This window comes from Acinonyx jubatus, chromosome E3, assembly GCF_027475565.1.
Source record: "Acinonyx jubatus isolate Ajub_Pintada_27869175 chromosome E3, VMU_Ajub_asm_v1.0, whole genome shotgun sequence".
In the NCBI taxonomy this organism is placed as follows: Eukaryota; Metazoa; Chordata; class Mammalia; order Carnivora; family Felidae; genus Acinonyx; species Acinonyx jubatus.
Genome location: NC_069398.1, coordinates 29,936,074 through 29,963,217, shown reverse-complemented (window position 1 = coordinate 29,963,217; position 27,144 = coordinate 29,936,074). Strand labels below are relative to the sequence as shown.

The following is a 27,144-nucleotide window of genomic DNA, read 5'->3' as shown; positions in this document are numbered from 1 at the left end:
AAGCAGGCACTGTGGTTGTCAATGCAGAGTCCAATTCAGGGCTTGAATTCACAAACGATGAAATCATGACCTGAGCCAAAATCAAAAGTGGGATGCTTAACTGACTGAGCCACCCAAGCGCCTCTTACTTATTTTGAAAACACCACCTTAAATGTTGTGGTCTCCCAGGTTTCTATACACATTTAGGTACTTAATGTATCTTTTCATTTTTAACACAAATGGGGTTATGCTATACATTTGTACAGCAATTTGCTTTTTATTCAGTAATGTTTTGATGTCATAGTTATTTGATTTGTGTACAGTTTGTTGTAATGTGTAATAAGCTTTTAGTACGTGCTGATTACAAGCCCCTGTCTGCCCTCCTATTGATTTATGATTTGGCTTTTCCAGTCCTGCAAGTCAGATGACATTCTCCACCCTTCCCCTTCTCGAACATAAATGTTTTATGTAGTAACAGCCAGTGTTTTATATAGTAAGGTGCCCCAGTAAGGCCTTAAGATGAGGTATTAGGACTTTAATCCGATGCCAGTGGTATTGGCAGGGGGGAGGGGGTCTCCTTAGACATAGTTTTGTAAATTCTCTTTTACATGAAGTTTTCTAAATTTCTCTTTTACATGAAGCTCTGAGATCCTAATTCATCAACCAGCGTGTGTGCCTGCCATCTCTATGTGACCTGTTGGCCAGGTGCTGGAGCAGATAACTACTGTCTGTACGTGTACACACATGTACCCCAGCCCAGTTGTGTGTGAGATCCTGGCTGGCTAAGGCAGTGTCCTATTCATCGGTGGCTCCAGCTCCTCCCCCAGTGCCTGGCAGAAAAAAGAGAATAGACTCTTCAGATGTTTGTGCCCACTCTCTGGGAGCCCAGGGTGAGCACAGGCGAGGAGAGGATGGCAGCACAAGGCGTTCAGTCATGAGTGACAGTGACAGGAAGAGTGTTGGGTAGCCAGAAAGGAGAAGCCACTTCAGGGTGAAAAGGTCCAGGAAAGCTTCATGGAGGTGATCTAATTAGAGCTGAGCTTCAGAAACCATGTGGACTTCGGATAAGCATGTGTGTAAAGGGTGTGGGAGGAAAGGCAAAAGACGGGAAAGAATAAGGGTCACTGGGGACCGTGCCGTAGACCAGTCTGTCATGAGTGGGGAGGCCCCAGAAGCAGGTGGGGCCCAGGCCAGAGAGGCCAAAGACCTCTGTTTCTGCAGGTTACCCCAGGGCTGTGTTGGGCTTGAGATTCTTGATTCCTGAAAGTGTAGGTCATGGGGCTCCTTTTAAGCATAAGAGCTTGTTTATACTGTCCAAGCGCCTGTGAAAATGGGTCCTTAGTCATCTTCTGTGTCTATAAAGAAGCTGTGTGGTCTGTTCCATCTCAATTTAACAATTGTTCTTATATTTAGGGTCTCAACTCTGAAAACGGAGTTCCTGCCCCTGCTGAGTGTGTCATTTGTCTCGGAGAACAGCGTTGTAGCTGCTGTGAGTATTTCTCTTTATTTCCCCACGCAGTACACTGTATTTAATTCTCCAGGACGGGAACAGCGCGTGCTCTGTGACTTGCTGTGCTCTCACAGGCCAGCACAGCCTTTTAGGACAGCTGGCCTGTGAGACTGGGTGGTGTGGTGTGTGGTGTGCGTGTCTGTGTGTGTTTAAGTGTGGTGGTGACTGTTCTGCTGAGGGGCTGGTAGGTAGGCCTGACCGATATCTTGTTTCAGGGCCATGACTGCTGCCCGATGCTCTTTAACTACGATGACCGTGGCTGCTTGACCTTCGTCTCCAAACTAGACATTCCAAAACAGAGCATCCAGCGCAACATGTCCGCCATGGAGCGCTTCCGCAACATGGACAAGAGGGCCACGACTGAGGACCGCAACACGGCCTTGGAGACGCTGCACCAGAATAGCATCACGTAGGTGCCACTCAGCCACCTGCAGCCAGGGCCCCGACCACCTGTAGAGAAGCGCTTAGGTGACCAAGATGCCTTTCTGCCTCCTTCTTTCCTGGCTGGATCCCCGTGCCAGTCGTGTGTGCTGTGTGCCCAGACATTCCTTTGGGAACAAGAGCAGGGACAAGTCTCTAGCCTCCCGACTGCAGACTCTTATTTTCAGCTTGTGACAGAGTCATTCTGTCCTTTGAAGTGCAGATGGCACGAGACAGCCTCCCCCACCTCGAGCTGCACTGGTCCTGTTGCCGCCACCGCTGTGTGAAATGCCTCCTCCCAGGGCTGGCATTCTTAGACCGTGGCTGAGAATGAGAGGAGACCTTCCTGAACGTCCTGCTCCTCTCAGTGAGCACAGGACAGGAACACTGGTTATACCTGTCATTTCAGCCGTGGGTTTCTAGTCACACCAGTAAGAAGATGATTTAATGAAAGAAACAGAATTATTTGATACCATATGGTAAAACCAAGGAGTTTCTTAAGTTTTCATCAGGCGTATGTGAACTGTGTTTTATCCAAAAGGTTTGATTTTTTGTTTGTTTGTTTTAACTCTAGAGAAGTGTAGTTTGTTCTTGATATTTTAAATGACTGTGGTCAGAGTTAGGTACCACAGAACTCTCTCTTTTTGATTAGATCTTTTGTGTTGAGAGATTTTCATTGTGGTGATGATGGTGGGAAGAAGAACAGAAAGGTCTAGACTTTCTCTTTGAGAGAATTATTAAATGCACCTTGTGCTTGTGATCATGTTCAATGGAAAGGGCTGCTGGACTTAAAATAGGCTGAAAATATCTGCACTCTCTTGAAAAATAATAACTTGAGGGGCGCATGGGTGGCTCAGTTGGTTAAGTGTTCGACCGGCACAGGTCATGATCTTACGGTTCATGAGTCTGAGTCCCACATCAGGCTCTGTGCTGACAGCTCAGAGCGTGGAACCTGCTTCGGATTCTGTGTCTCCCTCTCTCTCTCTGCCCCAACCCCACTTGCACTGTGTCTCTCAAAAATGAATAAACGTTAAGAAAAAAAAGTAAAAAAATTAATAACTTGGAGGCCTAACAGAACTTTTCTCCACACTTCAGGTTCTTTGTCTTGAATGAGTTTCAAAACTATTTCTTATGAATTTCTCTGAAGCTTCTCTGCAGACTATGTATCAGGAAGGAAACAACTCATTGCATCTTTTGAGACTTTCAAGTAAAAAGACGCTTGGAGATTGGCAAGGCTCCTTTTATTTGCAGATATTAAATCCTCTTTGCCCGTAAGCAAAGGATCGGCAGACTTTTTCTGTAAGGGACCAGAGGGTAGATATTTTAGGTTCTGAGAAGGTATAGAGGCTCTGTCAGCTATGCACATCTGTTGTGGCACACAGGCAGGCATTGGCAGTATGTATCTAAATGAGCGTGGATGTGTTTCAGTACAACTTTTATGGACACAGAAGTTTGAATTTCCGCATAATTTTCACATCGTGAAGTAATAGTCTTCATTTTTTTGTCACCATTTAAATCGTAAGCTATTCTTAGCTTACAGGCTGTACAGAAACAGGCCGTGTGCACCGTTTTGCCATCTCCTTCCCCAGACAGAATGTTCTAGATGTTTCAGAGGAAAAAGAAAAATATTGTCTGAGCTGTGGAATTGATTTTCTTGAAAGTTTTTCAGATAATTAGGCCAAGACAAGTTGCTGCATTAATCTCTTCCTCTACTTTGCTTGCTTGGAATCCTGCAGGGTGTCTGAGTGTTGCTCATGTTTGCAGTGATTAGTTTCAAATGCAGGGAGAGCAGGGAGAGCTCTTGGCTTACAGGCCCTGGTTGTCTTGGAGGGTGATTTGGGAGTTTCTGTTTGGAGCCAGTTGGATTTCAGTCATGCTTTATCCTGCCTCTAGTTTGTTTTTGTTTTGTTTTTAACTGTTTCCATCTCCGTCATTGCTGTGGTCCTGCCCACACTTTGCTCCCTGGCAGTTTGCATGCTGTGTGCCTGGCTCGTCCTGCTTCTCTGCGTCACTGTAATTAATACAGCTTCTTACCTTTTCTCTCTTTTCAGTCTTGACTTTTCTGGATGTCTGGTAATGAGGTGCACTTGAATGTTTTCTGAGGCAGATTGCCGCAGCCTAATCTTGATGGACAACTTAATATTTTGCGGTTGGGAATTCCATTTCCTTAAAATGCCCTTACACTGTTAGGAAGGTTGGGACTCACTCCCACCACATATTTTACAGTCTCTCTTGTTTTTCCTTCTTTTCAGTCAAGTGTCTATTTATGAAGTGGACAAACAAGATTGTCGCAAATTTTGCACTACTGGCATCGATGGAGCCATGACAATTTGGGATTTCAAGGTATTTTCTTCTTTTCAAAAGAAATCTTGTTTGTGTGAAATTCTTCCTGTGACCAGAATGTTTCTCATTTCTTGGAACAAAATGTCAAATCCAGTGCACATCAGAAATGTAGAACAGGAGACTGTAGTCGTCTTTAAAACCAAAGTCAGGGCACCTGGCTGGCCCAGTCAGTGGAGCGTGTGACTCTTGGTCTTGGGGTTGTGAGTTCGACCCCTACATCGGGTGTAGAGGTTACTTTAAAAAACAAAAAAACAAAAAAAAAAAACCTTAAGACTTGAAAGCCATTGGAAGAAAACCAGACTTTCTCAGTGACTTGGGGTACATCCTTCTAGATGTCCATTTATCCGTGGAAGAAAAAATCCAGTGCTGTTTTTGTAGCTGGCCCTGTGTTGGGCACCAGTGTCTTTATAGATACATTTTTGTGGTTTACATCCATTAATCTAGTAAACGTTTGCTAAGTGTCTGCTGGGTGCCAGGCCTCGTACTAGGCACTGAGGACACCGAGGTGAGAGGGGTTCGTGTGGCAGAGGGGGTGGGGGTTGGGTGGATCTGCAGAAGAGCAGCCAGTGCCCGTGTTTCTACACCGAGGAATTCGGGGGGCACATAAACTGCCAGCGCTGCAGGGAAGGGATGGGCTGAGCTGTATCTCCAGGTGCAGTGGGATTTCAGGGCACGCGGGGGCGCGGGGCAAGTAGGAGCCGCAGGTGCAGACCAGCTGAGCTCAGAGCACGTTCTGGTTGGAGGCACCACCAGTGGTTTGCACTGTGATGTGGGTCTTGCAGAAGCACCAGATGGAACTAGAAGGGCCTGTGGCGTGGTCAGAGAGAGGGAGCTGGGCTTTGTCTGCAGACACCCAGGAGCTGGTCCGGAGCCAGACAGCAAAGCACCAGAGAGTAAGGCGTGGGCGGCCTGGGCAGAGGCTGGGGAGTCCCGTGATCCAGTGAGGAGATGATCTCCAGCTGTGGCAGGGGCTGTGACCCAGAACTTCTGCATTGGAGGGAGATTTCAGAGGCCAAATGGAAGGGCATCGTGACACTGAGGAACAAGCAGGGGGACCCTCACACTCTGGCTTGGCGATTGGGCAGATGGTGGACAAGATGAGGAACCAGAGAGGAGGAGCAGGAGTAGGAGAGGCTGGCCCCTGTGCGCAGCCCTGTCAATTTAATCTCTCAGTGGTTAACCTCCAAAACAGGTTAACGTTCACAGAGTTTTGCTACTGCCTGTGCATTTCCACCGTGTTCGGTGTCCCCCCGCCCCCGCTCCTTGGGTGAAATACATAATATGGAATAGCCTCCAGAATATTTGGGAGAAACAAAGTGTCTTACTCAAAGTCTCTCCCCACCCTCCCACCTTTTTGTCTTCCGGCACTTTCCATCCTGGGCATCAGGGCTGTGAAATTAGCTCCCTGGGCAGTTACACTCTACACTTTATTCTTTGACCCCTCTAAGCTAGGAGGTCCCAGGGTAGTTTCCCCTTGGTCCGTCTGCCTTTGAGCACCTGCTGTGTGTTGTGCACCTGGCTGGCTGCTATGTGGCCTGCGACGTAGCAGGAGGCAAAGAACATGCACATGTTGGCCCTCATCACTATGGGCCAATGGCACAGGGAGGAAACATGCAGGTGGGAGCACTTCCAGATCCTGTGGCTTGGAGCCATGGGGACAGGGAAGCACATGGCTGGAAAGGGCCAGTGGGGGGCCCAGTGCTGGGAGAGCATGTCTCACAGGTGGGCAGGGCCAGATTTGGGGGGCACAGGGCAGGGGGGTTGTTGGAGGTAGGTCAGGGAGGAGAGGGTGGTCAGGGGGAAGACTCCAGGACCGACGGTCCTCAGTAACCTTTGGTGTTCTTCCTGCCATTTTCAAGACCTTGGAGTCTTCTATCCAGGGCCTCCGGATAATGTGAAGCTGAGTGAGCCTCCCAGATCCAGCATGACAAACTGACAAAAGTGACAAAGTGTGCTGACACGGCCCGCCGTTTGCATGGTGGTGAGGAGAGCCAGCCGCAAGGAAACACTGAAGACACGTATCGCGCAAATATTGTTTGTGTGTTTTTGTTTGAATATAATTGGTGAAAGTGTTGGTTTTTTTTAAAAAGCAGCAATGATTTGGGTTTTTTGTTTTTTGTTTTTTGCTATTTCATTCCATTCTTGACCAAAGCTTCTCTTGAAGTAGTTTATTATGGAAAATTGTCACACTAACTTAAAGGAAAGGGTGGGGAGATATGTAAATTGTCTGCTAAACAGTTAAATAAAAATACTGAATGTGTTTTTGGTTTTGTTTCGTTATAACTACTTTTAGTAGAAAACTATGGACAAATTCTTCATTAAACTATTTAATTTTCAGGGTAAAATCTTTATAACCAGGGTTTGTTTTTTTGTTTTTTTGTTTTTTTTTTTAATGTGTATTTATTTTTGAGAGAGACAGAGATAGAATGTGAGTGGGTTGGGGCAGAGAGAGAGGGAGGCACAGAATCTGAAGCAGGCTCTAGGCTCTGAGCTGTCAGCACAGAGCCTGACGTGGGGCTTGAACTCACAAACCGTGAGATTATGACCTGAGCCAAAGTCGGATGCCCCCGAGCCACCCAGGCGCCCCTTAGGGTAAAATCTTAAATTCTAAGTTGCTTTATTTTAATTCTATGAGAGCACAAGCCGGGCAGAGAGAGAGGGAGGAGGAGGGAGGGAGGGAGAACCTTAAGCAGGCTCACACTGAGTGCAGAGCCCGACGCAGGGCTTGACCCAATGACACTAGGGGATCATGACCCAAGTGGAAGTCAAGAGTCAGATGCTCAACCGACTGAGTCACCCAGGTGCCCCTAACAAAAGGTTTTATAAGGTTTTAAAAATTAGCTAATTGTACAGAAAGGGGCTGATGCTCTTTAACTTTGGGTTTATTCTTTACATTGGGTAGTTTTTCCATTGTCTTAGGGTTGCAGAATTACCCACAGGGAGCAATTTTTAGCAATGTCCAGGGAGGCCCAATCAGTTAAGTGTCCAACACCTGATTTCGGCTCAGGTCATGATCTCACAGTTTGTGAGATCGAGCCCCATGTCAGGCTCTGCGCTGACAGCATGGAGCCTACTTGGGATTCTCTCTCCCTCTCTCTGCCATGCATGCGTGCGCACACGCAAGCTCCCTCTCTCTCAAAATAAAAAGGGCTCCTGGGTGGTTCAGTCAGTTAAGTGTCCAGCTCCAGTCATGATCTCATGGTTTGTGAGATCGATCCCTGCATTGAAGTGTGCACGGAAGTAAGGAGCCTGCTTGGAATTCTTTTTCCTCTTCCCCGCACATGCACATACTCTCTCTCAAATAAATAAACTTAAAAAAAAAAAAAATGTTTAGCTTTGTGGCTTTTACTGCCAGAAGGAGTGGAGTCTTGCAGTCTTCCATGAGTCAGATATTTTGACTATGATCTGCTGACTTTTAGGTTAAGGGTCAACCTAAAACCAAAATGGCGTTACTTTGGTCACGTTGCCTCCCAAGCCTTCCCTCTTGCCTCCCAGTGACTTGAAGACAGCTCTAGTTTTAGGACACTGGTAACCATGCTTCTCAGAGGACATCATGATACCCTCTTGAGTAATTTTGCCCTTCGGCGACTCCTGGGAACGATACTCCCCTCTAGGAGGGGATCTCTGCGGCGGAGGTATTTGCTGTGGCCTCCTCTCTGGACCGCTGGTGGCAGGAACCGCTTGTATAAATGTGTTTGCACCAGTGCACAGGCTGTTGTCCCAGAGGAGAGACAGAAGTAGCCCCTAAACAGGAATTAGCTATAAGTCTTTTAGTTTAATTAAATCACATGGTTTGGCCAACAGGCCCAGAGGTTTTTAGAGAAATGTATTCCACGAGAGAAACAACAGCAACAGAGAAACATTTCTAACTTTGCCTCCAGTAATTTAGCCAGAGTGGGTTTTTTTGTTTGTTTGTTTTATAACTTGGGCCATGTCTCCCCCAGGGAGGAAGGCCCATCCCAGTGAGGACAGACAGAAACCCACAGCCCTGCAGTGCTGGGGGCTATATACTATGCACCCCTCTTCCTCTCACTAGCTCCGAGACTCAGGCCATGCCTGGGGCCACAATTATTACCCATCTGGAGAGCCTCTGGGTGACTGCCAAAGCCCTTTGATTCAAGCCTTTGGGCTCTGATGGCAGGTTATAGTTCTGCCAGGTTGTGTGACCTTGAGCGATACAGTTAACCTCTCTGAGCTTCAGTCTCCTCACCTGTAAAATGGCAGTAAAAACAGGAATTGGTAATTCCTGTTAGTAAAGCTGAGGTTTGCTTTTAGGCTTTGCACAGACGCCGTAATAGCCCCGCAGACCCTTATTAACAGTGGGGTAGAATGGAAACCACATATGAAGGCTCTTGCTACGTGAAGAAAAATTTAATAGTTATTTGCAGAGTATTCTGAGAAAATCCGAAATCTGCCTCAGAACCCAGGTTAATTGCTTAGGCATGACTCTTCAGTTTGGCCCCGAAGCCATGTGTGCCCCACTCTGGAGGCAATGGTGTGAAGGGCCAGGGTTTCCCCAGGTGCCTGCAGTGTGGCTGAGGCACGAGCGACCCCACGTGGACTCAAGTCCTGTGTAGATCAGTATATAAATTATGAGGTTAGGTTGCTTGTTTATGCATGTATAATTAGAAACTGGGTGCGGTAGGTAGAATAATGCCCCCCCACCAAGATGTCCATGTCCTAATCCCTGGAACTTGTGAACTTTGCAGATATAATTAAGAGCTCCAGTCAGGAAGAGGATCCTGGATTATCCAGCTGGGCCCGGTATCCCAGGGATCCTTATGAGAGGGAGGCAGGCAGGTGAGTCAGAGATGTGGCCACAGGTTAGAGAGCTGCTGGGCCACGGAGCCAAGGAACGCCCGCAGCCTCTGGAAGCTGGCAAAGACCAGGAAACCAGGTCTCCCCTGGAGCCTCTGGAAGGAACGCCACGCTGCCTGCTGAGACAGGAGACTCTGACCTCCAGAAACGTAAGAGAACATGTTTGCGTTTTCAGCCGCCCTATTTGTGGCAGGTTGCTCCTGCAGTGACAGGAAACTAATAGACGAGGTCCGTTCAGAAAAAGGAAGGAAGTATGGTCTAGAGCAGTGTTTCAAATTGAGGGTCAGAGCCCATCAATGGCTGTAAAAATCAATTTAGTAGGTCACAACTGGCATTTGAAAAATTGAACCCAGAGAAAATATTTTGCATGTGTCACGATACCTAGGTTTCAGATATACGTGGGGGCGTGTACTAGGTCATAGTATATATCACTGTGGGTCATGATCAGAAAAAATTCGAGAGGCACCTGGGTGGCTCAGTCGGTTAAGTTTCCGACTCTTGATTTCGGGTTCAGGTCATGATCTCACAGTTCGTGTGTTTGAGCCCCACGTCGGGCTCTGTGCTGACTGTGTGGAACCTGCTAGGGATTCTCTCTCTCCCCCTCTCTCTGTCCTTCCCCCACTTGCACATGTTCTCTCTCTCTCTCGAAAAATAAACTAAAAAAAAAAGTTTGAAAGGCACCACCGTAATGTCAGTCCCCTCAGGGTCCCAGGAAGGGTGCTGTAGCCACACCTTTGCTGCACTACGGTGAGAATCCTGGACCAGGCACCAGCACAAGCAGTCAATAGGCATTAACTACTCATAGCAACCCTATAGGGTTGGAACTGGCATAGCCACATTGTATTTATTTATTTTTAATGTTTACTTGTTTATTTCGAGAGAGTGTGAGTGGGGGAGGAGCAGAGAGCGAGAATCCCAAGAATCTCTGCTCAAAGCATGGAGTCCAACATGGGGCTCAGTGTCACAGCCGTGGGATCGTGACCTGAGCCAAAATCGAGAGTTGGACGCTTAACCCACTGAGCCACCCAGGTGCCCCTATGGAACAAAGCCAGGCCAGAGAGGGTTGTGACGGCCCACATTGGAACACCGGCAAGAGCCCTGGTGGTAACCGCTAAGCACGCCCCCTGCTGGGCTTGGGCCGGGAGTGCAGAAGCCTAGTGACCAAGCTCAGGGGCAGGGTCAGGTCACTGAAATTGACAGGAGGGGACCTTTCCAACTTGTACCTTGTGGGGTTTTGTTGGAGTTTCCAGCTGAACTGATACAAAACCACGTGACTTGGCAGGGGTTGTTCAACAGGTGCTGCCCCCATCGGGGTCTTGGCATGTGGAATGCTAAGCGTGTTCTGGGCCTCTGCATGGTGGACATCTGTCCTCCTAGGCTGAGAAAGAAGACACAAGGGTTTCTCCAGTTCCTCCTCATGGGGATCGGGTGGCAGTCCTTTGATCTCAGGGACAGAGACCCGTGGTCCCCAATTGGGGGTGGGCACATGCTAAGATTAGGAGCTCAGACTGGGTGCTTCTGGGACAGGTCTTCCTCCCTGGTCTCCCCGCTGCCTGGGCCAGCCCACCACTTCCGGAGTCCAGACGCCTGGAGCTTGGCTGCCCTCTTGTGACCAGGAGGCAGCAAGGAGGTGGAACAGAAAGCCGGAAAGAACCTCGATGACCTGGGGATGACTGCCTTCCTCCAAGCTGCATTTCTTGGAAACCTGAGAAGGGGGAGTGCAGCGTCTTCACCCCAGGGTCCCGGGGGACGGGGCACGCAGTTTCCAGCAAGAAACAAGCTCTGTGAGGTGTTCCTAGAACTCCGAGTGAAGCCTTCCACCCCAGGTCCCCCTCGCTCAGGAGAACCTCACTTAAGGCTTGAAGAACTTTGATCCCAGAAGGGAGCGGTTTCACATAACCCCTCCCATGGCTTCCCAGTGTGTGGTGTGGTCGGGTCTTCCCACAGTGGCTGCAGGCCTGTGAGGGGGTTGCAGCACTTATCACGAGTCAGCCTCTTCATAGATTCAGAGACTGAGGCACAGCAAGAAGCACCATTTACCAGAAACTCCATTTTCTAACACCACTTGTTGGCGTTAACAACAAGTTAACTTGTTGCAATCATTAACTCCTGCAATTTTGAGACAGTGAACGCAGGCGGGAGGGGCAGAGAGGGAGAGAATCCCAAACAGGCTTCTCACTGTCAGCAAAGAGCCCGAACTTCTGAGCCGTGAGATCACACCCTGAACAAATCCCCGAGCTGGACGTTTAAACGACTGTGCCACCCAGGCGCCCCGGTTTCTGCTCCCACTAAGTTGACAAGCTCAGTTTACACAGGAGAGAGTCCTCAGGTGTTCACATTTGTCAGGATGCTTTTAGCAACCGGTAACAAAGTCTCGATGGAAACCAGCTTAAATAGTAAAATCGATTCCTTGGCTCACCTGTCCGAAACCTCTGGAAGCAGGTTGGGCTCAAGCTGACCAGTCAGAGGCTGACCATCTCTCTGGGATTTTCTCCACCTGAGCTCTACCTATGTCATCATCTTCCCTTGCAGCCGCTCCACTTTCAGGTTCAGGTTCACGTGGCTCACCCAGAAGGGTCTTCCTTTCCCTCCTCCATACTCCAAAGCTGGGGGCCTTGCTTTGCCCCTGCCAGTCTTAGGTCATGAGCTCAGGACGGGACAGCCGGAGCCCGACCGGGTTAGAGCACTCAGGCGGGTGACGGAGATGGGGGTCAGCCCCACCTGGGGTCGTTCCCTGGGCATCTAGAAGCCAGGGATGGAACAGATGTTGCCTCGGTGTTAAGCTGCTCTTGTCCCCACAAGAAGGGGGTGCCACTACAGACCATCTGAAACTTTTTATCTGTGCAGACCAAAGCCATCTCTGGGATTGGCCACAGCCAGACGGGAGGGCTGGTAACAGCCCCTCAGTGTCTCCTCAGAGCCGGGGCTGCGGGTCCTACAAACCTCTGGAGTTACGTTTGCTGAGCTCCAGGCGCTCACGGCAGGAAGTGCTCCGTGTTTGGATCCATGGAGTCCTCCCAACGGCCCGGCAGAGGGCAGAGTTCGGTGTACAGGAGCTGGGAGTCCAGTGGAGAGCGGACACCCCTGATGGGGAGCGGGCTGTGGACACAGTGGCCTAAGAGACACGTCCTGCAGGACAAACCGGAGTTGGCCAGGTGGGGACAGGGCGGGAAAAACGTTCTAGGCGGAAAGAACGGCATGCGTTAAAGCCCCCAGACCTCCGGGGACCCGGAAGACCCCGCACCGCATCTGCCGCCCGCCGCCTGCCTGGCACTGGGAGAGAGGGCCCCGAGGGAGGGGCCTGACCGACTGCGAGGGCGCAACAAGGTTTTCACCGGGGTCTCCCGCATCTGCGCAGCCACCGGGCCACATCTGCACCGATGAGGCAGAGGCTAGGGATGGAAAAACCCTTGAGGACCCCTTGGCCCCAAACCCAAATTCAGGTAGCTGCGAGGCCACCAGGTAATTTAGGGGCGAGAGGAGGGCTGCAGCGGACTCCAAGGGCAAGAACTCCGCTGAGGGACCCAGCTGGGCCAGCCACGGTCGCTGCGAGAGGCCGACCCGCACCCCCGCCCGGGGGCGCATTTTGCCGAGAGCGCGGGGAAGGCCTCGCTTCCGACTACACCCGCTTCCGGGCTTGCACTTTTTGCGCCCTGTGGGCATCGGCTCACAGAGGAAGGATGGAGAGGACGCTCTCGCGGCGGTGGGGACGTGCGCTCCCCGCCCAGCTCCCGGCTTCCCGCCCAGCTGCCGCTCGGGCTGTGCGCCTCTCTCCGAGCCTCAGTTTCCCCACGCATAAAGTAGTGAGGGGCGGTCGCGGACGATTTCAGGGCGCCCTGGCTCGGTGCGGCCCCCACCCCGGATGGGTGGGCGGGGCCTGGGATCTCTCGGCCGCCACCCTGGTCGCCGCCCCCGTCCCCGCGGGGCTGAGGCCGGGAGGCCCCGCCCCCCGCCCACGAGGAAGTGGCTGCGGCGCGGCGCGGGGCTCAGAGCCGGTTCGGCGCGTCGACTGCCCAGAGTCCGCGGCCGGGGCGCCCCGAGGTGAGCGGGCTGGGGGCCGTCGGGAGGGGAGAGGGCGCTCGGAGGAGAGGGGACGGGGAGTTGCACGCGGGTGGGGAGGGTTACGGGGCGACCGCAGGTGTGGGGGCGCGGGGAGGGGGCCTCTCCAGGTGTGTGGGGTCGCCTGGAGGTGAGGGGACCAGCGGATGGTGTTCTCCTCCGGGTGAGGGAAATGCAGGGCTCCCTGCCCCTGGCGCCCTCGGGGCGGCCCCGGCCCCCCGTTCCCCCTGCCCCGGCCGCCCCTCCCTGACTCTGCCCCGAGGTCGGTGTCCCCCGTTATTTCGGGCCGCGAGGGCCCCACGCCCAGTCACTTCCCCTCCATCCTCCAGCCTTCCGGGTTGCTCCGGCCGGGAAATGAGCTGGCGCCCCCGCCCACCTTGTCCCTCCCTCCCTCCCCGCCCTCCCCCCCGGGCCACCTCCCCGGCCCCCAGCCCGCCCCCGGCCCCTGGGGCCGGGTCCGCGATCCGTACCGGGAGGGGGTCCCGAATGCGGGACCGAGCGGCCCCTCCTTCGCCGGCGGCGGGGAGGGCAGACAGGCCGTCCAGGGCGGTGACTGTAACACTGTGAAGACTGGCAGGAAGCCCCGGAGCCCGCCGAGCACGGGGACGGAGCCGGAGGCGCTCCCCGGGGTTCTTCCAGGCTGGCCCCAGACTCCCCGCGCGGGGCAGGCAATGCCGCCCAGTGGTTAAGCGCGCGCATTCCCCGTGAGGCCACAGGGACCCGGGTGAGGGTGCCAGATTCCTTCCCTGGCCCATGATCTCAGCAAGCCGCCTAACTTCTCTGGGCCGCAACCTTCCCCATCTGTAAAATGGGGGCCTTTCAAGTTGTGAGGCTTACATGGGATAACGTGTAGAAGGCACTTGGCAACGTGCCAGGCACACAGAGGGTGAGGATTCTCTTATTTATTGTCGCCACTGACAGGATAAGGCCTGCCCACACTTATCAGTGTCCAGATGACGCCAACCTCCGAGATTTGGGGTCAGAATCCCAAACTGACGTTGAGGAGCTGTGTGGCTTCGAGCAAATCGTGGCTTTTGTCTGAGTCTGTTTCCTCCTGTACAAAATGAAGGTTTAAAAAAACAAACATCAAAATAACTTCTCAGGCTTGTTTTAGGAAGTAAAAGAGAATGTACGTCAAAGTCTTGGGTAAATACTGGGCACTTAAAGATGCCAGGAAAGTTAGTTTACGTGTGTCTTTGTGCGTAATCCACATGGGTCTTTTCAAATAGTTAAATGGCATCCTAACATGTTAGTGTCACAAGTCGTTCCATATTTGTAGTCTTTGGGTTTTTCCACCCCTTCCACCATTCCAAAGGGGGTTATTATGGACGTGTTTGCTTTAAAAAAAAAAAAAAAAGCCAGTGGCTATTTGCTTAGCACCAAAATGAATTTATGCCAGCGAAGTGTGTTATTTTTCAGTTCCTGTTCCTGTTCTTTGTTCCTACAGTTGCTGCCCCTCAGAAAGGTTCAACAACTTAGCAACAAATGAGCATTTCTCCACAACCCTGCCCACATTGAGTTTTATGTGTTTTTGGATTTTGTTTCTGTTTGGGTTGTTTCATCAAGATTTATGGTGCCTTTCTATGATTGTTTTCATTTATGCTTCTTGATTTTTGCCTGGTTTGTAAGACTTCAGGAGCAGAGTTGGGGAGGAGAGACAGGCTGGTCTGTTTGGGGTGGCAAGGGCTGTTCCATACACAACAGGAAGCTGAGTAACTGCTTAGCACGTGTGCAAAATGGCTTGCTCGCGGCTCCCTGGAGCGTCTGAGCTGGGTGGGGACTTCCCTGAGTGCCTGTAGGGCCAAGATCCTGCTCCAGACAGCTCCTGCCTGGTTTAGCCTCGAATGCGGCCGAACCATTCTCTGGATTCAGAGAAGCTGAAGCAGTAAGAAACCTACTGCCAACGCCTTGTTCAGCCCCAGGCTTTTCTGATACAGAGGTGAAGGAAGTATAAACTGAGGGTATCCATGGAGAGAGTAAGGAAGGCAGCCTGGCCCAAGGCTTTACCTGCCTTGCTTTGCTTTGGAGAGGAGCTGAGTTCTTCCCACATCCTCAGAGAGGACCTTCTTGATTTCAGGTTTCCAAGCTTTCTTGATTGTTGGCCCTAATCAGGAAAAAAAAAAACCTGAGCACGTACTCCCCGGTAAATACTTATAAACTGCATACACATGTCACTGAAATAATGACGCATATTCATCCCTTATAACCTATCTCCTGAAGAAAAGGATGGGATTCATTCAGTCACATTCAAGAGATATTTATTGAGCACCTACTATGTGCCAGGCACTCTAACTGATGCTGGATACATCGGTGAACAAACACATACCCCGCCCCTATGGAGCTTACGTCCCTACCCCAGTGCGTCTCTGGAACCCCGTGCAGGGAGACCCATACCCTACTTTGGAGACCCAACTCCCCACTCCCAGTCCTCACCCCTCTTCCCTGTGCTCTCCCACCCCTAGCCCTGGGGGATCTCCAGTCCATTCATACTGCGCATTCACGGTGTGCTGGAAGAACGCAGGGGAAGTGCTTTTGGGAACACTGAGATCCTGGTTTCAGGCTGGCAGAGGGGAGCCAGCCGGGGGAGACTCAGGGTCTGGCCCACACTCCCCCAGCCTCTGTTTCTGGGTTAATCAGAGCCAGAGTCCTGCACACGGACCTCTGGGCTCCTTCCTCTCTCTGTCCCCAACAGTTAAATGGGCCCATGGTGCTGGCTCACAGGGCTGCAGTGACAAGTGGGTGGGTGTTCCGGAGACCATGGCCCCAGCCTGCCTTGGTCTCTACCAGGAGCCACTGCTGAAGCACCACCTTGTCCACCCACTTGGGCCAAGTAGCCCTAGTTGCATTTCCCTCAGGGTGGCTGCCTGGGAGTGGGTGCCCCCCTCCCCCAACCCCTGTGGAGGTTTTCCTGGGAGTAATGCAGCCCAAGCTCCCCGCAGCAGGGTGGCCTGGTGCCTGGTGTGAAGGCTGCTTCACTGCTTCTGACCACAGGGAACAATCCAGTGATTCTCCTCTAGGAGGATACAGCCCCCAAGGCCACAGTGGCCAGATACCTACTCCCCGCTCTGGATGGCCACTTCCTCATTTGAAACGTGGGGGTTGGGAGTCATTGCTGAGGCCTTGCTGGCTTTAGTTGCTTTGCAGAAGTTACGAAAAAGTGATGAAAAGAAGAAAATGCACCTTCTCTCCCATCCCCTTTCCTACCCTCTACCCCCTTTAAGGTGTTGATTCAGTGTACTATGAGTATTTCTGAATGAATTCATGCTAAAGTGTGATTGGCTGATAGATGTGGTCTGAACCTCCCACCCCTGCCTGTCCCACTGTGCCTGTAGCCATCTTTATCAGCCCCTTCCTCTCCCACTTGAGAACCTTTGGGTCTCAGGAAACAACGGTCAGGGCTCCCCGGGTCCTCTTGGCTGCGTTATTCACTAGTTATGGAAGCTGCTGTCTCAGCAGACCCAGCCTCTCCATCTTCACAGCCTGGGACTCTGGAGCACCTCGCTAGATGGGCTTTCTACAGCCTGGCCCATGTGCCTAGCCACTCTTAGCAAGACCCTGCAAGGAGCGGAGACCCGGGCCACACAGTCTGGGACAGCTGGAGCTGGGAAGTTGTGTTCTGCTAATGAGGTGCGGGCTCAAGTCTAGGACCCAGAGACCACCCCCACGCCCCCAGGGCTGTAGCCACAGGGCTTCCTCCTGGGCCACCCGGGGCTGAAGGGGTAGGGGGTGGTTGGCCTCAGCTGGAGTTCCGAGGCCACGAGAGCCCAGCTGGGGTGTGGAAGTGGGCCTCTGCCTGATCTCGGCCCCACTGGTGACCGTGGGAAATGGGGGTGGGCAGATGAGCACAGTATAGTGTTCCGGTAGGCCTGGAGCTCCCATTTCTTAGTCTTGTCATCTGTGGTGTGGACAGCGATGAAGTGCCCCAGCCAAGCTGGATGCCAGAGCTGACCCAGCCCCGAGGCTCCGGAAGTGCCAGGGGAAATCCCCATCAGGCCTGCTGACCCGAGCTGGGGGCCCCCCCAAAGAGCCACTTCCGGGGCCTTTGCCTTCCACAAAGAGGCTTTATAAGGAGAGGCTGGGGAAGTAGTCATGGTGGGAGCAGTGTGCTTGTGTGCATGTGTATGTCTGGACACGCGTGAGCACAGTGTGCTTGTGTGTGTGTGTGTGCGTGTGCGCAGGGCTGAGCACGCATGAGCGTGTGTGGCTGGAGTGGCTGCAGGTGTGTCCACTCTCTCCGCAGTGCTGAGGACCTGCCTGGTGCCCCGCTCCAGGCATGTCCCTGCCCTGTACATGCCTGTGTCTGTGTGATCTGGGCTGCCCCAGAACCTTCCAGAGCTTCCTGCAATAAATGAAAACAGGTGTTGCATCTGGGCTGGGCAAGAGTTGCTGGGGGATCAGGAAGCCGGGCCCGGCAGGATGCGTGGTGCCACCTCGGGCCAGCTGGTCACTGAGCCCCGGATTTCTCAGCTGGACGGTGGGCTACATGCAGCTCGTCCTTCTCCTGTGCCTGAGCCCGAGCTCAGTGCTGTGCCTTCCAGCAGGGCCTCCTGGCCTGCCACCTGGGTAAGCTCCACCTGAACAGGTGGCCCATCTTGTGAGGGGCCGGCTAGGTGCCCGCTAGGTTCCTGGGTTTTCAGGGCTCAGGCCCAGAGCTGGGGAGAAGCCTTTCTTCAGCCCAGTCCCTGGGACACAAGAGCTGCCGGTCTGGTGTGGGAGGCAGCCAAGTTCCTGGTGACACCAGACACCTGTGTGACTGGGCAGGTAGCTTCCGGTTGTTGGACCTCGGCCTCTACATCTGTCATCTGGGGCTGTGGCCTCTAAGCACAAAAGTCGAGAGCGCCTGGGGTCCGGGAGGGGTATGAAATAGGTGAAGGGGACCAACCGTAAAACTCACCTTGCTGAGTGCCGAGTGATACACAGAATGGTTGAGTCACTATATTATACGCCTGAAACTAACATTGTGTGTTAATTATACTGGTTTAAAAAAAAAAAAATACCTGGACTGTTTAGAGCTGGCAAGTAAGGAGCATTCAGGAAATGTTGGGTGGTAGTGTTTAAAATAAATTTTTTTTTACTGTTTATTTATTTTGAGAGAGAGCGCGTGCAAGCAGGGGAGGGGCAGAGAGAGAATCCCAAGCAGGCTCCATGCTGTCAGTGCAGAGCCTGATGTGGGGCTTGAACCCACGAGCCATGAGATCATGACCTGAGCTGAAATCCAAGATCTGGATGCTTAATCAATTGAGCCGGCCAGGCACCCATTTTTTAATTAAAAAAAATTTTTTTAATGTTTATTTATTTTTGAGAGACAGACTCAGAGCGCAAGTAGGTGAGGGGCAGAGAGAGAGGGGGACACGGAATCTGAAGCAGGCTCCAGGCTCCAAACTGCCAGCACAGAGCCCAACACAGAGCTCGAGCTCATAAACCGTGAGATCATGACCTGAGCCGAAGTCAGATGCTTAACTGACTGAGGCATCCAGGTGCCCCTTTTTAATTTTTTAAATAAAGAACTTACTCTTCTGGACACTAGTGACACTAAACAATCGTGTTCCTCACATACTTACCGAGCACCTATTACGTGCCAAGCAAAACAAGGAAAGAATTGTGAACAAGACAAGTGGAAAATGTCTGTCCCCATCAAGCTCATTCCGTCCCAGCTGGGACAGAGAACGGGTGAAGGGAGTGAGTCCAGTGTAACGAATGTTCCATGAGGATTCTTTGTGGAGAAAGTTCAGTCTGGAAGAGGGAGTGCTGAGGTAGGGGAAGGTGGTCGCGGTTTCAAATCAGCAGTCAGAGAGGGCCTCGCCAGAAGGTGGTGTCGGGATGCAGACTTAAACAGGGCAGCGACGAGGGCTCCCCACGCAGGCTCCCAGGGATGGAGCTTAGGAGGTGGAGGGAACCGCCAGTGCAAAGGCCTGAGGCCCGGTGTGCCCCAGGATCAGCCACGGGTCTAGCAGGGGAGACAGACCCCTAGTGGTTGGACCATGGCTGGGTGTTACCACGCGGGAGCTGCCATTTCATGAACACCTGCTATGGCATATCATCTTATTTTACCCTCTTAACACCTCCGGGGGCAGGATTCCTGTTCCCATTTTGCAGATGTGGACATTGAGGTTCAGAGAGGGTGAGCAGGGCTTTGCCAAATGGAACAGGGGTGGGCAGAGCTGTGCAGGAAGGGCTGGGGGCGAAAGGACTGCCTGTGTGTACCCCACCCGGCCGCAGGCTCAGCGGGCTCCTCTGAAGCTCAGCGGCAGGGCCTGAGCGGGGGAGGGGGGTCTATCAAGGTGGGAGGTGCCGTCAGAGCTGGGCCCAGTTCTGGGGGTGTACCCAGCTGCCCTGTGTACCTGCCTTCATCCCCACAGCCCAGCCACCCACTCAGGGCCGTCCCGCCCCACCCCTCCTCCCCTTGAAAGGATTTCTGGGTGAGAAAGGGCAGACCTGCCTCCACCTCCCCCCCCCCCCCATCTCCTGAAAGCCAAGCTCTAGGTGTGGAAAGCCTGCTGTGTGCTGGGCACCACCTGCCTTGCGTCCCCACCCCATCCTTCTGGGGGGTGGGGGGGGGGCACTCTACCTGTGAGGAAACCCAGGTGCAGGTGGTGAGCACCGACAAGGCACAGGTCAACACACCCCACCCACGGGAAGGAAGTGGCATTGGAAGGCCAGCCCCTGCTGCCTGCCCACGGGGTCGGCTGGGAGCCCGGTCTGGGATCAGACGCAGGGCTGACTTGGGGTCCCTTCCTCTCGGGCACAGGAGCTGAGCGGTCATGGCTTACCACAGCTTCCTCGTGGAGCCCATCAGCTGTCACGCCTGGAACAAGGACCGCACCCGTGAGTACCCACTGCCTGTGGGCTGGCAGAGGAGGGGTGGGAGCCCCCTAGCCTGTGGGCTCTGGGGGCTGGCTGTTCCCCTCCTCATCTCTGGTCCTGAGTGTGTAAGAGGGGATGAATGAGCTCGGGGGGGGGGTGGGGGGGGGCAGCAGGCGAGTGGGCACTGCGGGGTGGAGGTGACAGCACAGCCCCGCACCTGCTGCAGGTGCCGCTCGGGCTCCCAGGCTGGGGGTGAGAGGTGAAGACAGCCCGCAGTGGCAGGTAGTGACATGAGCAGTGAAGAAAAACATGCAGGAGGGGAAAGCATGGGAGGCAGAGGTGCTGGTTTAGAAAAGGTGGCCGGGAGGAAGGGACATGTGCACAGAGACACAGAGGAGGCGGGGGAGCCAGCCATGCCGAGGCCCTGAGGCAGGAGAGCCTGGCATCGTCAGGAGCAGCAAGGAGCCCAGGGCTGGAGCTGGGGAGCAGAGGGCAGTAGCAGGGGGAAGGGAGAACTCCCAGAGGTCATGAGACCGCTGTGGGGGTGCCTGGGGGTAGCGGGTACAGGTGAAGGATGGCTAGTCCCCAGGGAGGGGTCACAAGGTGTTTCAGGGAACCCCCGCCAAGGCAGTGAAGAGCGAGGTATTGCCCAGATGGCCTGCGAAGGGTGTTCCTGGTAGAAGGGAGTCATGAGGGAATGGGTGGGGGGGACTTGGGCACGCATGCCTCCTCACTCCCCTCCCCTCCCCTCCCCTCCCGCAGAGATTGCCATCTGCCCCAACAACCACGAGGTACACATCTATGAGAAGAGCGGGGCCAAGTGGGTCAAGGTGCACGAGCTCAAGGAGCACAATGGACAGGTGACAGGTGCGTCAGACCGACTGGGATCACTCTCCTGGAAGGAAGCAGGGGGATGGGGCAGGGCCAGCCAGGACTATCCTCCCAATCAGTGTGTTAGGTAGGCTAGTTTGGGTTGCAAGCAACACAACTCTGATTCAAACTGGCTTAAGTTAAAAGGGATCATGTTGCCCCTTATTACTGAAAAACTCAGGTTTCTGGACTTCAGGAAAGGTTTGATCCAGCAGCTCAGCTCAGAGTCACCAAGGACCCGTTTCTCTTCTGTCTCTTGGCTTTCCGGCATGTTTGGAGATATTTTGGACAGCTGTAACACTCTCAAGAAGTTCTAGTAGTCTCCCTTGGAGCAGCTTTCCTCCAGATTGTGTCCCTTAATCCCCTCCTCCACCAGCGCTGTAGAGCCACCTCTGCTGGATGACTTCAGCCGCGTTTCCTCCCCGCCCTACAGGCATCGACTGGGCCCCCGAAAGTAACCGGATTGTGACCTGCGGCACAGACCGCAACGCCTACGTGTGGACGCTGAAGGGCCGCACGTGGAAGCCCACGCTGGTCATCCTGCGGATCAACCGGGCTGCTCGCTGTGTGCGCTGGGCCCCCAATGAGAACAAGTTCGCTGTGGGGAGTGGTTCCCGTGTCATCTCCATCTGTTATTTTGAGCAGGAAAATGACTGGTGGGTGCCTGGGAGGGTTGGGAGTGGGTTGGGAGGAACCCTGGGGGCTGCAGACTAAAAGGCGGTGGGGCTGGTGTCCCAGGAAGCACTGGATGGCGTGCCAGGTCACTGTTCATGTGACCCTGGCAGAGTAGAGCCTCGTAGGCGAGGGGCACTTCCACAGCCGTCCCGTTGATGAGGGCACAGACCACACCACGACTGCTTGGTGGGCCTTGCGGAAAGCCCTGCATGCATGCTGGCACGGACTCCCCGACAGCCCCCTGGACTGGACATCTGTTGTCCCCACTTTACAGATGAGCAATGGAAGGCCCTGAGGCGGTCACTCGCCCAGGATGTCCAGCCTGTCATGTTCCAGGGCCGCGTTGTAGTATCTTCCCCTAGGTCCCTGAGGGCAGAGGAGAAGCTGGAGTCTGGGACACCTGAGATCACATTGCACTCTGGCCAGCTGGCTGCTGTGACTCCTCACTGAGCCTGCCCCCCGGGTTGTCATGCAGTTTATTATTAGTTTTAACGTTTATTTTTGAGAGAGAGAGAGAGGGGCACAGCACAAGTCGGGGAGGGGCAGAGAGAGGGAGACACAGAATCCGAAGCGGGCTCCAGGCTCTGAGCTGTCAGCGTGCAGCCCGTTGTAGGGCTCGAACCCATGGGCCTTGAGCTGAAGCTGACCTGAGCTGAAGTTGGACGCTTAAGCGACTGAGCCACGCAGGTCCCCTGAGTTGTCATGGGGTTTAAAGGAAACCCGGGATAGAGGGCCCACCCTGGAGGCCACTTGGCACATCACTGGCCTGATCTGGGCCCTGGCAGGCTGGTGGGCTGGCAGCACCGAGGCCCCTCCCTCCTGGGACCTTGTCGGGGGTCAGGGGGGTTGGGGGTAGAGGGTCTGTGGAGCCCCCTGGGAACGTGGAGTCCCTGGGGCACAGAAGCCATGCGTGCTGAGCTCGCCTGTCCCGACCCCCTTCCATCCATCTGTCCAGGTGGGTGTGCAAGCACATCAAGAAGCCCATCCGCTCCACGGTCCTCAGCCTGGACTGGCACCCCAACAACGTGCTCCTGGCCGCAGGGTCCTGTGACTTCAAGTGCCGGTGAGCGGGCAGGGTCTGTCTGGATGTCAGCACAGGAACTAGGAGTGGAGGGTGGAGGGAGCCCTGCACCCCGTGACCCAGACCAGCTCTGCTGGCAGGCAGGCTCACCCGGGGCCTCAGCCCTGCATCTGAGAGGTTTTGCTTTTCGAGAAGGGTCGTCGCTGGGCCCCGTCTCCAGCCCTTGTAGAGTCTTGGCAGGATGCGTCCCTTGCTGCCTCTCCGTGTCAGCAAGGAGTCTTTCCTGGGCCCTCCTCTTCTGCTTCGTTAGAGTCCCCCTCCCTCGGTTTCCTTGTCTTCCATCTGGAGGACAACGAGCAGCTTAGACAAACCCGTGCCCCGTTATCTTGGGCCTGGAATGGAGCCTCTGGTTGCTCCTGGCGGTTTTTCACTTCTGGGCCCAGCGCCCCCGAGTCTCCCGAGGCCTCTGGCTCCCAGCTCCAGGCAGATGGCCTGGGCGCCTGGGAAACAAGGCTGCAGCAGGCACCGGAGGCCCCTTTGGAGGCCCCCGACACGCACAGAACGTCCTGATGAGGCTCCGTTGGTGGGTGGGGAGGTGGTTTGCTGGCACCTTGACCTGTCGGGTGGACCCCCGTGTTGGCCCTGGGAAAGCAGGGCAGGGAGGAGGGGCATCCACGGGGCTGGCTGTGAAGTGTAGGGGCCAGCATGATGGGGACCAGGACACCCCCTGGGGACCGTGTCAGCCGTGCGTGGTCAGTCCTTAGATGAGGGCCCGAGGGCCCTGGAGTTACAGGATGCAAAGCCAGGACTCACTCCCTTGCACAGGAGGGCACTGAGGCCAGACTCGTCCAAGCGTGAAGATGCGGGGCGTGAAAAGCTGGCTGTGGTATCCACCAGCCTCTAGCTGGGCACTGACCGCAGCAGGCCACTTTGGGACAGGGAGTCCCTGGTCAGTCCCTCCCGGACCCCCGGTCTCCTGAGTTTTTTTTCTTTTGGTCTCTCCTGGCAGGATCTTCTCAGCCTACATCAAGGAGGTAGAAGAGCGTCCAGCACCCACCCCGTGGGGCTCCAAGATGCCATTTGGGGAGCTCATGTTTGAGTCCAGCAGTAGCTGTGGCTGGGTGCATGGCGTCTGCTTTTCAGCCAGTGGCAGCCGCGTGGCCTGGGTCAGCCACGACAGCACTGTGTGCCTGGCCGATGCCGACAAGAAAATGGCGTGAGTACAGGCCAGGGGAGTGGGGGGCAATGGAGGCACAGAGCAGGCGGGGACGGAGTGGCTGACCTCTCTCTCTCTCTCTCTCTCAGCGTGGCAACTCTGGCCTCTGAAACACTGCCGCTGCTGGCCCTGACCTTCATCACCGAGAACAGTCTGGTGGCAGCGGTGAGGCAGGGAGGGGAACGGTGCTAGTTAGAAAAGGTCTCCCAGAGATGGCCAGGCAGCCCTCCACTGCCCACCCCCCACCCCCGACCTTCTTTCCCTCCCTCCTCACTCCCACCCAGCTCCAGCCAGCCGTCAATCTCTGGTCAGAATGGGTCGGTTACACCGCAGTAACAGCACCCCAGTTGCTATGACGTAACACAGTGTGGGCGTTGTGAGGGGCCCTGCTCTGTGCAGGTGGACGCTTTGTCTCCAAAACACTCCCTCCGCCCCCCCCCCCCCCACCTTGGAGGAAGAATAAGGAAGTGGAGAATCACGCCCTGGACCCTGAGGTTTCTGCTTACATCTCACGGGCCAGTGGAAATTACAGGGTCACACCTAACTCAGTGGTGGCCACATGGTCCAGCCACACATCCAGAAACGCACTGCCCTCCCTCCTTCCTTCTGTCCACCTATCCGTCAAGTCCCCTTTCGGCCCTCAGCAAATATACTCCGGTCCTGGGCAGGGAGGGGGATTGGGCCTGCTTTACCTAACAGAAGCGCCCAGCTGTGGGGTGTCTCCCGGAGTGGGTGTGACTGCTCGGGCAGAAAGTCCCTAGGTTTCCAGGGGCGTCCCAGACAAGCTTTCTCAACTGTCCACTGGCCTTGTTGGGGGAGGGGCCACCCCTAGATGCTTGCCCCCACCGTCCGTCCCTGTTCTATACCTGGGGTCCGTCCAGCCGGCTGTGTGTCTGAGCTGGCACTGGCTTCCCGCTGGCTCCACCAGAGGTCCCCGCCGCCCAGCCCCTGTCGGTGTCGTGTCTTGCCTCCAGCCTTGGATCCCCGTGCTCAGATTGGGGGCGCCGTGCCAGCCCTCAGCCAGCGCTCCAATGGCACCCTCACGACTGTTGCAGGGCCACGACTGTTTCCCGGTGCTGTTTACCTACGACAGCACCACGGGGACGCTAAGCTTCGGTGGGCGGCTGGATGTGCCCAAGCAAAGCTCGCAGCGTGGCTTGACGGCCCGGGAGCGCTTCCAGAACCTGGACAAGAAGGCGAGCTCAGAGGGCGGTGCGGCCGCAGGCTCGGGCCTGGACTCGCTGCACAAGAACAGTGTGAGGTGAGGGTGGGGCCGACCTGGACTCTCCTCCCAGCAGGGTCAAGGTGAGGGCCCTGATTTAGGGAGCAGGGCGACCTGTCGGTTGCACAAAACTAGCATCAGGTGGGGACACAGCAGTCAGCGTGCCCCTCGATTTTAGAACGTGGCTGTGTGGGGACCGCTGTAGACTCTGGGATGGCCAGAGTGTGACCAGCCCCGAGGCTGTGCCTCCTTGAGGAATGAGGGGAGCGAGAGACGGTCCACAGCTCCCAAGTCCTACCAGCCACAGGTGTCCACTCCACAGCAAACCAGGGAGAAGTGTGGCCGCTTAAACCCTCCAGTAGCCACCAGGCCCGGTGTCCTTTTCAGACTAAACTCATGTCCCCTTTCAGGGCTTGTCAGAACTAGCCCTGCATATCTTCCCAGCCCTGCGTTTTGGTTTTTCCCCGTCCAGTTACAGTTCTGCCACGCTTGCACACTCCCCACACACGTGTGACGCGGGCCCTGCCCAGGCCTTTGCACGTCCCGTTCCACTCGCCTAGGCTTCCCTCGGCTCTATGAACACGCCTGCTCCTCCTCAAAGCAGACTCACGAACCCCGTTCTCTGTGACCCCTCACAGCCCACCCCCGGGGCTCTCTGCCAACCGCTGCCCCAGAAGGGTGGGAGCTCCTGGAGGGCAGGCAGGCTGGGACCCATCAAGCCCTCGTCTTCTTTACAGCCAGATCTCCGTGCTCACCGGAGGAAAGGCCAAGTGCTCCCAGTTCTGCACCACGGGCATGGATGGCGGCATGAGCATCTGGGACGTGAAGGTGAGGCCTGTCCCACCGTGCCCCTTCCTCCCCCTCCCCACTGGAGAGCCCCCCTCATTCTTACAGAAGGGCACTCCTTTGGGACGAAGGGTGATGAGGGACACCCTCTCCGGCACCTCCCTTTAGGGCTGGGACAGGGGGGTGTGGCAGGACCACTGAGAACTAGCCTGTCCCGCTTGTCTCCTTCCAGAGTTTGGAATCAGCCTTGAAGGACCTCAAGATCAAATGACCTGTGAGAAATAGGTTGCCCTCATCTCAACTGCTGGGGGGAGGGGGTCAGGGAGGCTAAGGGTTGCTTTGCTGAACGTTTCTAGGGTACCGGTTTGGGTCCCCATGGGGACTGCTCCATCCAGAGGGGAGGGGCGGGGTGGGAAGCTTTTCTTACCTATTGAAGGAACATGTGCCTTTTTCTTAAAGAAATGCTTTCATTTATTGTGAAAAACGAATGTTCCCAAAGCACGGTGCTGGTCATGAACTGCTTCAAAAACATGGAGGGAATAAAAAAGCAATCACAGACCTGGTCTCTGTGTCTGGGAGAAGTTCATTTTCACAAGGGCTCAGGTAGCTTATTTTTCCTTGTCAGCAAAATTGATCTTTAAACCCAAGGGCCTTCCCCTAAATGGTTCCTTTCCCTGCAGTCCAGCCAGGGGGCTGCCAGAAGCCGGTGTCCGTCCCGTCATTCAGTAGCCTGATTCCCAGACCAGCGGTTGCACATTTTAGCTGGTTCTGGGCTTTAATGGGAAAGTATTTCTCTACTCGATGCTGGCAGTTGATTTTTGACATATGCACATCATTTCCTGAGACAGTTTTTCCCCCATTCCTGTTTCACTCAGAGCACCTATTTAACGTGTGCTTCTTAGTGTCCTATTCACGGTTTTTTCTTAGTCTAGTTGGGTAACATGATTTACATCAACAGATCAGAACTGTGAACTCCCCCTTACATTTGCATAAAAATGGTACCTCAAGATGCCTTCTCTCAAACTGTTCTAGGCCCGTCCCTCAGGAGAGCCTCCTCAGTCGCAAGAGGCCCACAGATCCTTTTTTAAATCACAATGAGGCGGGCCACACAACTCCTCTTATTCTCTATGAAATGCAGTGCCAAGGTCCACCCAGCCAGTACCAGCCCTCTGCAAAGTGAGCTTCTGGGCCTGACTCAACTGTTGTCAGGCCCCGGAAGGCCAGGGAGATATTCACATACCTTTTTCTACAGCTCAGCTTGGGGCTGGAAACATGGCCCCAGGGTATCAGTGTTGTTCCGAGACCCCGAGGAACAGGCCCCCCCTTACTCTTAGAGAAAGATGAACGGCAAACAGGCTCTTGTTCGGCCACCGAGGCCTCAAGCAGAGGCTTCACAGTGTCAACCGTCTGCCCTCATTACA

The 27,144-nt window shown here is 54.5% G+C and overlaps 2 protein-coding genes and 1 long non-coding RNA gene across 4 annotated transcripts in view; 2 read left to right on the top strand and 1 right to left on the bottom strand.

Moving 5' to 3' along the window:
• ARPC1A (actin related protein 2/3 complex subunit 1A) overlaps positions 1-6,512 on the top strand; it is a 28,305-nt gene extending 21,793 nt beyond the window's left edge. Inside the window, exons 7-10 of the mRNA XM_027042210.2 lie at positions 1,393-1,468; positions 1,705-1,898; positions 4,162-4,252; positions 6,112-6,512. Coding sequence (XP_026898011.1) covers positions 1,393-1,468; positions 1,705-1,898; positions 4,162-4,252; positions 6,112-6,150 — 400 coding nt within the window. The 3' untranslated portion in view covers positions 6,151-6,512. The remainder of the gene's footprint in view (positions 1-1,392; positions 1,469-1,704; positions 1,899-4,161; positions 4,253-6,111) is intronic.
• A 1,495-nt stretch (positions 6,513-8,007) lies between these two features.
• LOC113594536 (uncharacterized) lies at positions 8,008-14,441 on the bottom strand. Its single transcript, XR_003414926.2, has 2 exons — positions 13,600-14,441; positions 8,008-12,250 (listed from the first exon to the last, which is right to left on the bottom strand). It is a non-coding gene; the product is annotated as an uncharacterized LOC113594536 (long non-coding RNA).
• Positions 12,102-26,282, top strand: ARPC1B (actin related protein 2/3 complex subunit 1B). Of its 2 annotated transcripts, none has more exons than XM_027042192.2 (10): positions 12,102-12,225; positions 19,878-19,954; positions 20,696-20,800; positions 21,237-21,459; positions 22,434-22,541; positions 23,509-23,715; positions 23,805-23,880; positions 24,771-24,976; positions 25,675-25,765; positions 25,956-26,282. In XM_027042192.2, exons 2-10 carry the CDS (start codon positions 19,891-19,893, stop codon positions 25,992-25,994), a joined length of 1,119 nt encoding a protein of 372 aa, XP_026897993.1. In that variant the 5' UTR covers positions 12,102-12,225; positions 19,878-19,890; the 3' UTR covers positions 25,995-26,282. The 2 variants fall into 2 exon arrangements, with proteins under 2 accessions (XP_026897993.1, XP_026897992.1); XM_027042191.2 differs by lacking the exon at positions 12,102-12,225 and adding an exon at positions 12,956-13,111.
• The last annotated feature ends 862 nt before the right edge of the window (positions 26,283-27,144 follow it).

Excerpts from the sequence above, each read along its gene's own strand:
- ARPC1B (XM_027042192.2), top strand. The coding sequence starts at position 19,891 with ATGGCTTACCACAGCTTCCTCGTGGAGCCCATCAGCTGTCACGCCTGG. Across the intron at positions 20,801-21,236 it reads GCACAATGGACAGGTGACAG|GCATCGACTGGGCCCCCGAA; the intron begins GTGCGTCAGACC and ends CCCGCCCTACAG. Across the intron at positions 25,766-25,955 it reads TGAGCATCTGGGACGTGAAG|AGTTTGGAATCAGCCTTGAA; the intron begins GTGAGGCCTGTC and ends GTCTCCTTCCAG.